Source organism: Rhinatrema bivittatum, chromosome 15 (assembly GCF_901001135.1).
Source record: "Rhinatrema bivittatum chromosome 15, aRhiBiv1.1, whole genome shotgun sequence".
Lineage (NCBI taxonomy): Eukaryota > Metazoa > Chordata > Amphibia > Gymnophiona > Rhinatrematidae > Rhinatrema > Rhinatrema bivittatum.
The window spans coordinates 8,321,402-8,335,882 of record NC_042629.1 but is presented as its reverse complement, the minus strand read 5'-3'; the positions used below and the strand labels follow the sequence as shown (position 1 = coordinate 8,335,882).

Genomic DNA, 14,481 nt, shown 5'->3' with positions numbered 1-14,481 from the left:
ACAAAGGTAAGGGGGGGGTTTAGATAGGGCCGGGGGGGGGGGTGGGTTAGGTAGGGGAAGGGAGGGGAAGGTGGGGGGAGGGCAAAGAAAAGTTCCCTCCGAGGCCGCTCCGAAATCGGAGCGGCCTCGGAGGGAACAGGCAGGCCACGCTGGGCTCGGCGCGCGCAGGTTGCACAAATGTGCACCCCCTTGCGCGCACCGACCCCGGATTTTATAAGATACGCACGGCTACGCGCGTATCTTATAAAATCTGGTGTACTTTTGTTCGTGCCAGTGGCGCGAACAAAAGTAAAAGTACCCGCGCGCGTAGTGTTTGAAAATCCGCCCCTGTGTATAATTAACGTTGAGACCTTTCTACATGATACCTTTAATCTCTGCATTTTGACATATTTTTGAATTTGAATTCTACAATGCCGGAACAACGCCGGAACAACAACTAGCCCCGTGAAGAAGGAACCCCGCTTTCCGAAATACGGACCGTGTCGGGCGACTTTTACATCCTGGACACTGACTAATCAGTTCGTTGGGCTGACTACGTGAATTATGCAAGCTCAAAACTTAAGTGGCATAATCATTTTGTGAATAAGAATATACATTATAAGAGATGACATAATCACCTTAAGTAGCGCATCACGAAAAATTTGAAAAAAATGACCGATGATTAAATTATGTGGCAAAGATAAGATGTGCGATGCACATTCAATGATGTGTATTCATGAACACATACTGCCCAAATATGATGGTCACTAAAATTAATTGCTAATTGTTTTGGTATGTTAGTTTCCATTTTGGGTATTTGTTTTTCAACTACTACCACCACCACACAAACGTTTATATGTGTATGTTTGAGACACTGATTTTTGAGTGATTTGTATATTTTACATGAAAAATAACATTCTGAGGCAAAACTAATATACACGTTTTTGTGATCGTTACATGTACTGTTGTGATGCCAACAAGAAAACCTTGCAACTTGGAATTCATATGGCATCACACCTATTATTGTAACATGTTTCATGTCGGCATGGTCCTCCTGTATCAACACAGTACTATCTGCCAACACTCAAATAGTAACAACCCTACCTATGAAAAGGAATACCACAAATATTACACCAGAATCTAAAATATCAATATACCTCCTATCAGGAAAACAGAACAGGACAAGCTACTACAGATTTCTAAGGAGAAACCACATGCTAAAAGAATGCTTCTTTTCTTTGCAAGCAGAACACAGACTCTCAATAAATACAGAATAAAGCCACCATAAAGTAGAAATGTGCAGACAAAAACTGAACTGTAAAACGCAACACACGAGACTCTATACAGTGCTACAATGGAAAAACAAAAATGTTGCCATTCCTCATGAAACAAACAAAATCAAGATATTTAAATCATTAATCATAATTTTAAAATCATAGTAATAAAATCATTTAAAACCAGCTGATGAATAAAATATCCAATAATTAAAGACTCATGAAAATTTTGAAAGCTTTCCCAAACACAAATAAAATATTTCAAAACAGCAAACACATAAACACCACCCAATAGTTAAAAATAGTTAAAAATAAGGATAAAAAAAATCACCCACACTTTTGATTTTCAGTCTGAGCTTGTCATGGGTTAGTGGGAGAGGCGGTGGCTGCGATACAAAGACTTTCCTCCTCTTTCACATACACATGCTCCAACACAGACATAGTCGTTTACTCACACATATTCATACACACACTCTATCTCTCCCATACATGCTCTCTCACATACACACACACATATGCTCTCTCCTCCATATGCTCTCACATACACATTCACTTGCTCTATCTCACACACACACACACACACACACACACACATTCTCTCTCCCCCTTATGCTCTTTCAAACACAAATGTTCTCTCTCCCCCACAGGCTGTCACCCCACACTCTCGCTCTTCCTCACACGCTCTTTCTCACAAACACATACTCTTTTTCCCCCACATGCCCTCTCTGCCCATATGCTCTCATATACACAAGCACTCACTCATGCTCACACTCATATATACTTGTTTTTTTACTCTCCCTCCTAGGTGAAGGCCGCAGCAGCAGCTTTCTTCTTGGACTTCCATGGCATCAAGAGGCCTCCACTGTCTTCCTCATTCAGCAGAGATGCTGCCTCTCTCCTGCCACATGGCCCGGCCGATCGCGCCTCTCTCCTGTTGCGCGGCCCGGCCGATGCTACAATTGACCCTATCAGTCTTTTCTTCCGGCTGTGCCTTCCAGCTATGATTGGTTATCCTTCTTCCTGCCCACGCGGGCCCACAACACATTTCCTCTTCCGGTCCTCGAAGGCTGGAAGAAGGAGGTCCAATTGCCTAGGTCCTGCAGCTGCCAACAGTGTTGGGAATTGGGACAAAGGTTTTTCACAAATCTGAGCAGGTCCGATGGAAGCAGTAGGTGGTTGCTGGGTTATCCCCAAACCTGTGGCACCCTAGGTGATTGCCTAGTTTGCCTAGTGCTTCCACTAGCCCTGTGTACCTTCAATATAGAACCTTTGATTGAATGGACACCCTGTCTGATTTTCTGACTCAAGCATGATCAGTGTGTGCCCTATGGAACATCACCTCTCAACCTAACAGATGAGGTACAGTGCGAACACAAAGTTATTGTTCCACTCTGTTGTATCACTACATACAGATCTGCCTGGGTTTAAAAAATTTGGATACAAATTCAGAGCTGAGACTTAACTCAATGCAAAACCCTACAATGCCAAACTACTGCTAGACTCTCTTCCTTTGACACCACCTCATCTTTGGAAATCGAATCTATCCTAAAAAAAATCAGACTCTCTATACACCCATCAGACACCATCCCCACAAAAAATCTCCTCTCCATCCCCGGGATTATCGCTAAACCCATTTCGAACATCATAAACAAGTCCATTGTACTTGGCAGTGTCCCCAAAAACCTTAAACATGCCATTGTGAAACCCATCTTGAAGAAGCCCTCCATGGATCCCTCGGATCTTTCCAACTTCCGACCTATCTCCAACCTGCCACTGATCACAAAACTCCTTGAGAAAGCTATAAACAGACAGCTATCAGACTATATGGATGAAAACAACATCCTATCCCCTTCACAATATGGTTTTCGCAAGCACCATAGTACTGAGACCTTGCTCATTTCTCTCTCCGACCATATCCTAAAAGGTCTTGATAAAGGTCTCTCACACATCCTAATTCTTCTTGACATATCCGCTGCATTTGATACCATCAACCATCACATTCTATTAGAACGTCTCAGCGACATTGGTATCTCAGGCTCGGCCCTTCAATGGTTCCATTCCTACCTGGCTGAAAGACAATTTAGCGTACAAATCGGAAATTCCACCTCCAAACCTCATGCTCTAGCTCAAGGAGTACCGCAAGGTTCATCTCTATCCTCTACACTTTTCAATATATACCTCCTCCCCCTCTGCCATCTCCTTGCTAAACTTGGCCTTCCGCACTTTATATATGTGGATGATGTGCAGATACTGATTCCGGTTACAGACTCAATACATAAAGCTATAGAAACCTGGAAATCCGCCCTCTCTGTTATCAGCAGCCTGCTATCCAACAACTTTCTCGCCCTCAACACCGCTAAAACGGAACTCATCCTCATTTCACCCCCCAACATTTCTCCTTCTCTAACAATGAACAATGATCCCTCCACTAATATCACCTTCCCTCCTCACGTACGCAGCCTTGGCGTCTCCCTAGACAGTCACCTTAACTGCAAAAAATTCATCAATAATACCCTGAAAGACTGCTTCTTCAAATTGCACACTCTAAAAAAACTCAAACCTCTGTTACATCTCAATGATTTTCGTACCATATTACAAGCCCTCGTCCTATCGAAAATAGATTACTGCAACTCCATGCTGCTGGGCTTACCTAAAAGCACCATTCAACCGCTGCAACTACTCCAAAATGCAGCTTCCCAGATACTCACCAACACCCACAAAAATGATCACATAACCCCTGTACTCAAACATCTGCATTGGTTACCCGTAGCATCAAGAATTACCTTCAAAGCTCTCACTCTAATTCACAAATCCCTTCACAACCAGAACATGCACTGGTTTAAAGAGCATTTCACCTTTCACAACAATAATAGACCCACTAGAAAACAATACCTGGCCACACTACATACCCCCTCACCCAAGCTGACTAAGCTTCGCGCCACAAATGAAAGGGCCCTCTCCCTAGCAGGCCCTTTCCTCTGGAACAAACTACCAACCTCTCTCCGCCAGGAAACTTGCCCAAAAATATTCAGGCAAAACCTCAAGACTTGGTTCTTCAAGCACTCCTACACCTAACCGCCCGCACTTTCCATCACCACATTGTATATTTCTCTCCACGGCTACCCCAGTCTCTCACCGTCCTTGCGATCTTATCCCTGTACATCACTTATATATAGCATTATCTTTGTATCCTACATGCAATCCTGTGTATATATGCTTTCTCAACGTTTACGAATTTAGTGCTCCACTAAGTTTATTTAAGTTTTCCCTGTAAAGCCTATTGATAATTTTTGTTCCTCCTTAGTTACGTGTTACCTGTAAAGCTTGTTCCTCTTTTAATCATGCGTTACCTGTAAAGCCTGTTGCTAATTTTGTTCCATGTAAACCGATGAGATGTTCCCAACGTTCGTCGGTATATAAAAGCCGTTAAATAAATAAATAAATATTATATTGGTAATTAAATTCAACATTTACCACTTCTTTAATAGTTACCACCTCTCCAAAAGGAATAATTGTTCACATATTATTTCAACAGCTGCCAATCACAGTTAATTGCTAGCTTTTCAAGCATAAGGACTTCTGGTTTCTCACATTAGAAATGGCTCTTTAGGAGACAAATATTGCTTATAATAATTGTTACTATGGAAAAGATTCATCTCCTATTGTTAGACATCCAGTAAGTGATTAACAGATTTGATAATGTAATATTCCACTCCATATTTCATATGTTACCGGCAAAAGCTCATGTGATATAAACAATAGCTTCACTCCCGTCCTCTCATTACTTATGTAAACAAACTCTGGTCCACTTCATTTACTCTACTGTGCGTGGCCTAATCTAAAAGAGCCAATGGAACTGGAATGTGGGACTAGGCATTCTTGCAATTGTGATAGTGGTTACCTGGGCCATGGACAGAAGAATAAACTCAGACTCAGCTTGGGCACATGATTGATGGAATCCTGCTGTATTTTTCCCTTTGCTTTTTCACACTTGCATCCATTCTGTTCCAGGTTCCTCTTGCTAGAAAACTGAGGGGGCATTCGGTTTAATTATTTCATTATTTTCATAACTAAAGCAAGATTTTACAACCTATGGGGACATGTGTGTGTGTGTGTGTGTGTGTTTGTGTGTGTGTGTGTGAGTGTATTTTGTGTGTGTTTGTGTGAGTATATTTTGTGTGTGTATGTGTGAGTGTGTGAATATGTGTGTGTGTGTGTCTGTGTGTGTTTGTGTGTGTGTGTGAGTGTATTTTGTGTGTGTATGTGTGAGTGTGTGAATGTATGTGTGTGTGTGTCTCTGTGTGTCTGTGTGTGTGTGGGTCCATACAAATATGTGCAAAGGTTTAGGCAGCCCTGTTGACATATGTATGCTTTCTTGGGACCAGGTGTACGTGCATATGCAGATATTTAAGAGCAGACTTTCAAAAATGGAAACTATGCACATAAATGATTTCTCTACCCCCAACTCCTTCCCCAGAAACACTTCTCACAAGTGCCATACAAGTACCAGCAAAATTGTTCCCATGCTTACTTCTACATGCACAACCCCGGGGGACATTTTCAAAAAGCCATTTTACATGCACAATTGCTTTGAAAATCTGACCCAAAGAGTGAGAAAACAAGAAGAAACTGAATAAAGATTTCCTGTTGATGTCTGTCGCACTCCATTAGTAGAATGGGTGATGTACTGGGGCTTTTCTCCTGCATTCGGCTTCATCCATTGTCTTACACATGTGAGATTCTTCCACCCAGCTGATTACTCAGGGTGAGTAATGTATGGATAACCTAGTTTATTCTGTCTTAATATTCATGGAAACAGATTAAAATTGCTTCCCAATCAGTGACTGAATACAGAGGCATTTTGGATGTCAGGCATTATGGCCGGTCTCCTTTTCAATGGAAACAAATTCATGGAGATATTTGCAAGGCTATAAAAAGTTGTTATACCCCTTTCAATTAGAAAATACAAGGGATGCAGAAAGCAGCTTTTGGCCTGGTAAATCCACAAGGCACACCCTATAAAATGATGGCAAGATGGTAACAATGACTTAGTATAGATTATTACTCTTTCTAAAAAGTAGCCCATTCCTAATTAATGATTATCTGAGCAGTAAAACGGCAGCCGTCTTCCTGAGGCATAGACACTTCTCCTGCTGAGTACCAGGTCACCGCTGTGTAAAGAAGAGGAGGCAGAGGTGCACGGAGGGGAAAACTGTGCTTTAGGCACAAAAATGGAAACTGCCCACCCACGCAAGTGTTGCGCCTCTATGCGCAGGCATTTCCTTACAATGCGCCGAGAGTGGGATTTGGGAATACACTCAGACATTTGCAATTGTAAATGTATGTGTGGAATTTTTCTCAGAAAAATGACCTACATGGAGTAGCACTTGTTTTTTTTGGGATAATTTTCTAAATGAAAGAACATGCATACGTTCACTTTAAAAAGTGCTTCAAAGTCTGCAGGTAAAAATGACCCCAGGCTTTGCATTTCTACAGTCACCAAAGACATCACATCCAGTCTAAAGAAGAAATGGTTTCATATGAGCTTCAAAGTGTGGATATTTTTAGATTTAAGTACTCACCTTTCCAAATCTGAGTTCAAGGCAAGTTACAGTATGAATTTCTATAAGGGGTATATTTACCAAGGGGCCAGTATTGAAATGCAACCAGCTATGTATATTAGCCAATTCAGACCTTAGAAAATCCGGCGGTAATAGGGGGCGGGCCTGCGAAAGCTGGCATCAATCGCACCTCCATGCTGCTATCGCTGCTGGCCTTTGCACCCAATAGCGCCATCGTAAAAGGTGGTGCTGTTGGGTGCGAAAAGGGCCCTTACCTTTTCGCTGTCAGCGACGTCTTCGCGGTGTCTGCCCCAGTGCCGCCCCGACTCCGCCCCTTCTGGGCAAATGCCGCCCAGAACCTGCCCCGATCTAGGTATCGCACGCAAAAAGTCCCTTTTTGCATGCGATCCCTTTTGAAAATGACCCCCTAAGACTTATCCGGCTAACTCACACAAGATATCCAGCAGCACAGATAAGTTATCTGGGCATGTTAGCTGGATAGGTAGCAACACCTAGTTACGCCCACTGCCCACCTTCTGAATACAGCTAACTACTTATCTGGCTAAATAGCATTTGAATATGGACCCATACAGGTTTACTCCCATATAATATCAAGTGGGTACACGCATGTGCATGTAAATCCCACTTCTACTGCGTAAATCAGGGGATTTTAAAAGGGCCGTGTGCCAACATCATTTCCAGTTTTACCAGTTTGTCCCCAGTTCACCCAGTTCCTCTGACCCCCATTGGTTTGATAGCCTTCACTCCCCCCAGTTAGCCCAGACCCTTCAAATCCCACAGATCTGCCTAGTTTTCTTTAAATTTAAACTTACACAGCATTCCAGTTACATGGTGTGTGCCGGTCACATCAGTATTTATCCACACATCGTAGGTTCAGCCCCGAAACACCCATGCCCTGCCCAATAATGCCACAGCCCACCCCTTTTCGGAAACTTTCGAGACTTGCGTGCTGCAGCTTTAAAAACCTGCTTGACACGCACAAGCCCGACTCATTTGCACATCTCCTAATTAATACACGTGTTGGGCTTTTAAAATCCACCCTAAACTTTTTATCTGAGGCAGTAGAGGATGAAGTGTCTTGTCCAAGGTCACAAGAAACATCAGTGGGAGAAGTGGGATCTGAATCCTGGCTTTCCTAGTTCTCAGCCTGCTATTCTAACTCCTAGGCTACTATTCAGGCTCATCACATATCTTTTCTATAGTGCTACTAGATGTTCATTTTTAAGATTGTCTTCTTTATTTTATACTGTATTTCCAATACTTAAAGTTATAAATTAATATTTTTAGAGAGGACATATGCCATATTTTTTGTAGGCATATGTGCGGTAGGGTACAAATGTGTTAACAATTCTTTTTTACAGGAGTTGATCTGTTTAATGTACTTATAATTTAATATAAAAAGAGAAAAAGAAATAAACAATCTCTACTATTATTTGGAGAAACAATTATTGTATGTGAAAGAACAGCAGTACCAAAGTCATCTCCAGGGTGGTATTACCCTGTATGTTCACACTCTATGTCACTTAATTTCTCAAATAAGAGATTATGCATGAATTGTTTGCGTGGTATCAATATTTTGTTTTAATATTTTGTCATGTTTCTGTCTTTTTCTGCCTAGGTGATTCACCATTGCAGTGGTGAGTTGCATTCATCACACCACCCTTTAAGCTGTATGTATTTTTTTCCAGATGTACCGTCCAGTCCCTATGGGTTGAGAATTATAGAGCTGTCACAGACATTTGCCAAAGTCTCTTTCAATAAACCAGATTCGCACGGGGGTGTGCCCCTTCATCATTATCAGGTGGATATAAAAGAAGTGACCTCAGAAACCTGGAAAGTCGTGCGCTCACATGGAGTTCAAAGTGAGTGTGAAAGTAATTATCAAACAGGGAGGTCATTTTCAAAGGAGTTATGCATGCAAATGTAAAATACTATTGTAGCAATTTTCATAAGCCCATTTAGAATATAATAGCATAGGGGCAGGCCATCATGCCCAGTATCTTGTTTCTAACAGCAGCCAGTCCAAGTCACAAATACCTGGCAGGATCCCAAAAGATTTTGTTGCATTTAAATGTGTAAAACCCAGTTTTAAGCGTGTAAAATCTTTTGAAAATTACTCCTTAATACTTAATATGCTCAGAACTTTACTTGATTTTTCTCATCAAAAAGGTTCCATTTATTTTGTCTTCTTTCCCTCCTCTATAACATTGTGCATTCTCCTGATTCATCTTACTGCCTCTCAGACCTCAGTCGTAGGCTCCCAGCTCTCTCACTTGTACCTACTTTTCCACTGCTCCTCTCTGCCTCTTGACACACATCATCTCACTATTTTCTGCACCTGGGGTTTTTTCTTTTTGCTTTGTTTCAACCGATTGCCATTCAGGTATTCTCTAGATTTCTGGTATGTCCGAAACACACCAAAGAGGCACTCAAGAGTGAACAGCAAATATAAAACATTTTGTATGTGCTATATTTTAGGTAGAAATATTTCAATAAAGTAGTGAGGATGCCATGCAAATCTACTTTATGTACAGAAGCATTTGTAATCTTGTAAGAAAAATTGGAACAGCTTTGTGCCATTACGTCAGTAGTCTGAGCACTGCTTTCTATGAGCAACCGGGAATATTTCTTTTAATAGTATAAAAATGTTCACTGGTAAAAGGAGAAGGATCCTCCTGAAGGGAAGAATTATGGGGCAAATCTTTAAACTTACGCGAGCGCGCAGATTTGCTCGCACAACCCGGCGCGAAGAAATCTAAGCCCAATTTTATAACATGCGCGCGCTGCCGCGCGCATGTTATAAAATCCACGGTCAGCGCGTGGAGGGGGATGCACAATTGTGCAACCTGCGCGTGCCGAGCCGAGCAGCCTGCCTCCGTTCCCTCCGAGGCCGCTCTGAATAGGAACGGCCTCGGAGGGAACTTTTTTCCGGCCCCCCCCCCCACCTTCCCCTCCCTAACCCACCCCCCAGTCCTAACTAAATCCCCCCCTGCCTTTGTTTAGAAAGTTACGCCTGCTTGCGTGTGCCGGCCAGCTGCCGGCACGCCATTCTCCGGCCTGGGGGCTGGTTCGGAGGCCTTGGCCACGCCCCTGGAACGCTCCCGGGCCAGCACCATGCCCACAGCCCTGCCCCCGGAACGTCCCCGAATGCCGCGCTGCTCCCAGCACGGCCCCAAGCAAAGCTCCGGGACATACACGTCCAGGGGCTTTACACGTGCCGGCAGCCTGTGCAACATAGGCGTGCCGGCGCGCAGGGCTTTTAAAATCTGCCCCTATGTGTGTGATGCTTCTAGCCTGATAGTGAAGGGGCAGTAAGGTGCATGGGGATCTCCCAGTTCTCCTCACCTTCGATATACGACCATCTTAGAAGTACAAAACATAACTGCTAAGCCATGTCACAGCTCCCAGTATGGTGGCAAGTACAATTTCAGGGACCGAAGAATAAAGGTGAAACTTTTCATAGAAATGAGCTGGCACTGCAGGATGTTTATCTTGCCATTCTGGGCTCATTTAAATACTATAGAAATTAGATTTGTGGCAATTTTTGGTGAGAAAGTATAGCCAAGTTTCATGGAAAAATGGCAAGTTGCCAAAATATTTGTGCAAAATTTAACTAATGCTGAATCACTAATGAGCTGACTTCCAGGATTTCTTAGCTCATTTGTGGTTTTGTATAAGTTTTTCCAAGAAGGTTCGTAAGTGTGTGCAAAAACAGCAAATAGAATATCTAGAAAGTCATTAACAGAATTATGTCCGCTATTTGCAGTATTGGGAGCACTGTTGCATTTGCAAAACCCTTCACTATTTAACTGTGCATGCTGTACAGTTCATCATTTTTTCTTATTTTGTTCTTTAAATGTGTGTGTAAATATATACATAATGATGGGAACTTTGAAACGGGTATATGGGCACCCGTGTACATGTGTATATAGGCGCGTGGCAGAGGCTCTACGATTTTATATCCTGCACGCAGATACACGCACATGTTAGAAAGCAGGCCGGGCACGTAGAGGTGCGCTCCCTATTTTATATGTGTACATGCACATCAGGGAAATGTCAGCTTTGAGACACACAAATGAGGGAATTTTACAGCAGGTACGCATCAAGGACACGACCAGTTTCACCAGTTCATCCACCAGTTTGCCCAGTCTATAACTAGATCCACACTTCTTTAGCCTGTACTGCCCCCAGTTAACCCAGACCCCTCAAGAACTTCAGAGATGTCTAGAAATAGTTTTCTTCAGACTTACTGATCATCCATTGCCCCCAGGCGCGTAGCTACTTGCGCGCATGTCTCCTGGCTTCTCCCTGGAATGCCCAGGCCCCTCCCACATTTCACTCCTTTTTTCCCCCCAATAAGAGATGTTCGCGCATCGGTACTTGTGTGAGAATGTGGGTAGTTTATAAAATGGGGTGGACATGCATATGTGCTAGATGCGTGCCCATCTCCCAGTTTTGACACATGTATGTCTTTTGAAATTCCCCTTTATACATCTACGCATAATCAGTGCACACGAAGACAGAGATTTAATATAAATACAGAAAACACATTTTAAAGGCATTTATCTGGGTAAATAGGTATTTAGCTTGAAGTGTCTAACGTTGTGCCCCTCAGAGAAGCTAAACATACCTGCAGCCTTTGACAGTGAGCTGTTAGCTGTTCAAATGTCCAAGTGCTATTCATCCACTGGTGCATGCCATTGAGATGCATGCACCTGCAGCTCATTGTTAAACCATCCTGATAGAAAGACCAGAATTAATTGTTTGCTCATAATAGTTTGATTTTGCTCATGCTTGTAATTGTGTATTTTCTAGAAACATTCAAGTTACAGATCTATTTATTTATTTATTTATTTATTTATTTATTTATTTAGAGGCGCTTTTTTTATCCCGATATTAGTGGGTACATCATATCGGTTTACATCAGACAGTAGATGGAAAGTACAAAGAACAGGGAAAAGGGGAGGGGACAACATAGTGCAACAACTAGAGAAAACTAAATAGAGGAACAGAAAAAAAAAACCAAACTGGAGAGATGTTTTAATAACTAGAAAAAAAGCCTAACATTTAAAATCTCACTAGGAATGGATCATCATGAGATTTTCAAATTCCTCAAAGGTATCAGTAATGCACAAGAAGCAAATCTTTTTCAGAGGATAAAGGTCTAGAAGTAGGAGGCTTCAAAGGGTAGATTCAGGAACAACATCAGGAAACATTATTTCATGGAAAGAGTGATGGATGCCGGGCATGACATCCCAAGGGAGGCAGACCAGTACCTGAATGGAATCCTGCTTTGAAATGCCGAAAAGCAGAATAAAATATCAAGGAAATAAATAAATGAATGAATACAGCACGGGATAGGCACTTAGGATTCCTGATTGCAGAGCAAGAGAACCAGGGTCTCTGGCACTCCACCAGGAATGAAACTGAGCCAAGTAGAAATTTAAGGTTCCTATCTACAGTCAGATTCTGTGTTTCTATTACCAATGAATTCCCACTTATGTACAACTTTTTAAGATGCTATTTGTGTAAGTGAGGCTGATATATTAGTTTACTTGGATGAGCAGAAATAAAGATCAACAAAAATATTACACAAACAAGTTAATTGTCAAAGCAGTTATGCATGTAAAATTAGCATATGTGCACTTAGACGGTAACTTTCAAACCAACACAGTGGCGCGTGTACATCGGTGCTTGCCCAGGTACATGGCCATTTTATAACTTGCAAGCATATATAAGTGCATGATATAAAATAGCCTGGCTGCGCGCATGTGTGCTTAATTTTAAGTGAGCATGTGCATGGGCATGCAAATCCCGCTTTTACCATGTAAGTTGGAGGATTTTAAAAGGGGCGCATTCCCTTGCCATTCCCAGTTTCACCAGTGGAGGTCCCTGGCCACATAACTTTATTTCTGCTATGGATGACATGTAAGTTATAAAATAAAAGGATCAAGCCATTTCTGAGGGGCTTAAAGAGTCTGGGGAGTGTAGGCTATCAGGCTTAATTGATTCGGGGTATCAGACTTAATTGATTCGGGGTAGTAACTGACGTAACAAGCAAGCTACACCCATGCTTATTTGTTTACCCAGACTATGTAATTCAGTCGTTGTTGTCTGAATATAAATCATTTTTTCATTCCCCCCTGCCATTGAAGCAGAGAGTTATGCTGGGTATGCATTGAAAGTGAAGTATCACTTATTTGGTTTGGGGTAGTAACCGCTGTAACAAGCAAGCTACTCCCCGTTTTTTTGTGAATGCAGATCCTTTTTTCCACATTTCCTCATGCCGCTGAAGCATAGAGAAATGTTGGAGTCGCATTAACTGTGTGTAAGTTTATTGAATAAGGGTATTATCTCCAGGTAGTAGCCATCATTCCTGCAAGCCACCCTATCTTCATTCACATCCTCTAGACTTTATGGATCCACAGTGTTTATCCCACGCCCATTTGAAGTCCTTCACAGTTTTAGTCTTCACTGCTTCCTCCGGAAGGTTATCCCAGGCATCCACTACCCTCTCCATGAAGAAATACTTCCTGACATTGGTTCTGAGTCTTCCTCACTGGAGTTTTAAATCGTGATCTCTGGTTTTGCTGATTTTTTGCAATGGAAAAGGTTTGCCGTTGACTTTGGATCATTAAAATCTTTCAACTATCTGAATGTCTGTATCATATCACCCCTGCTCCTCTTTTCCTCCAGGGTATACATATTTAGATTCTTCAATCTCTCCTCATAAGGCATTCGAAGAAGACCATACACCTTTTTGGTCGCCCTTCTCTGTACCGCCTCCATTCTTTCTCTGTCCCTTCGGAGATACGGTCTCCAGAACTGAGCACAGTACTCCAGGTGAGGTCTCACCAAGGACCTGTACAAGGAGATAATCACTTCTCTTTTCTTACTCGATATTCCTCTCTCTATGCAGCCCAGCATTCTTCTGGCTTTAGCTATCGCCTTGTCACATTGTTTCGCCGGCTTCAGATCGTTAGAAACTATCATCCCAAGGTCTCTCTTCTGTTCCGTGCACATCAGCCCTTCATCCCCCCCATCGAATACATTTCTTTCGGATTTCCACACCCCATATGCATGACTGCACTTCTTGGCATTGAATCTCAGCTGCCATATCTTCGACCAATCTTCCGGCTTCCTTAAATCCCATCTCATTCTCTTCACTCCTTCCGGCGTGTCCACTCTGTTGCAGATCTTAGTATCATCCGCAAATAGACAAACCTTACCTTCTATCCCATCCATGATGTCACTCACAAAGATATTGAACATGACCGGTCCCAACACCGACCCTTATTTATTTTTATTTATTTATTTAACGGTTTTATATACCGACATTCATCAATGATATCACATCGGTTCACAGCGAAACAAGAAACTAGTGCCTGTGGCGGCGCTTTACATCGAACAAGTTTAACATAATACAATTAGAACATATTGAAACATAATAATTAGAGAGTAAGGAAAGGTAGGGGAAATAAAGCATTAATCTAAAATTAAAATAACATGAATACAAGAGGGTAAAAAGAGAAAAAAGGAGGAAAAGTGACAGAAGAATGAAATTAGATTAATAAATTAGTGTAGGCAAAGATTGCAGGTATATACAAAATGTACAATTATAGGGAATAACATGAAATATCAAATGT

At 42.1% G+C, this 14,481-nt stretch overlaps 1 protein-coding gene across 5 annotated transcripts in view; it reads left to right on the top strand.

The window, feature by feature from the left end:
• The window catches only part of NCAM2 (neural cell adhesion molecule 2), a 373,071-nt gene that overhangs the window by 255,775 nt on the left and 102,815 nt on the right, over positions 1-14,481 (top strand). For all 5 annotated transcript variants that reach the window (XM_029578509.1, XM_029578508.1, XM_029578510.1 and 2 more), the window contains one exon: positions 8,524-8,697. In XM_029578509.1, coding sequence (XP_029434369.1) covers positions 8,524-8,697 — 174 coding nt within the window. The remainder of the gene's footprint in view (positions 1-8,523; positions 8,698-14,481) is intronic.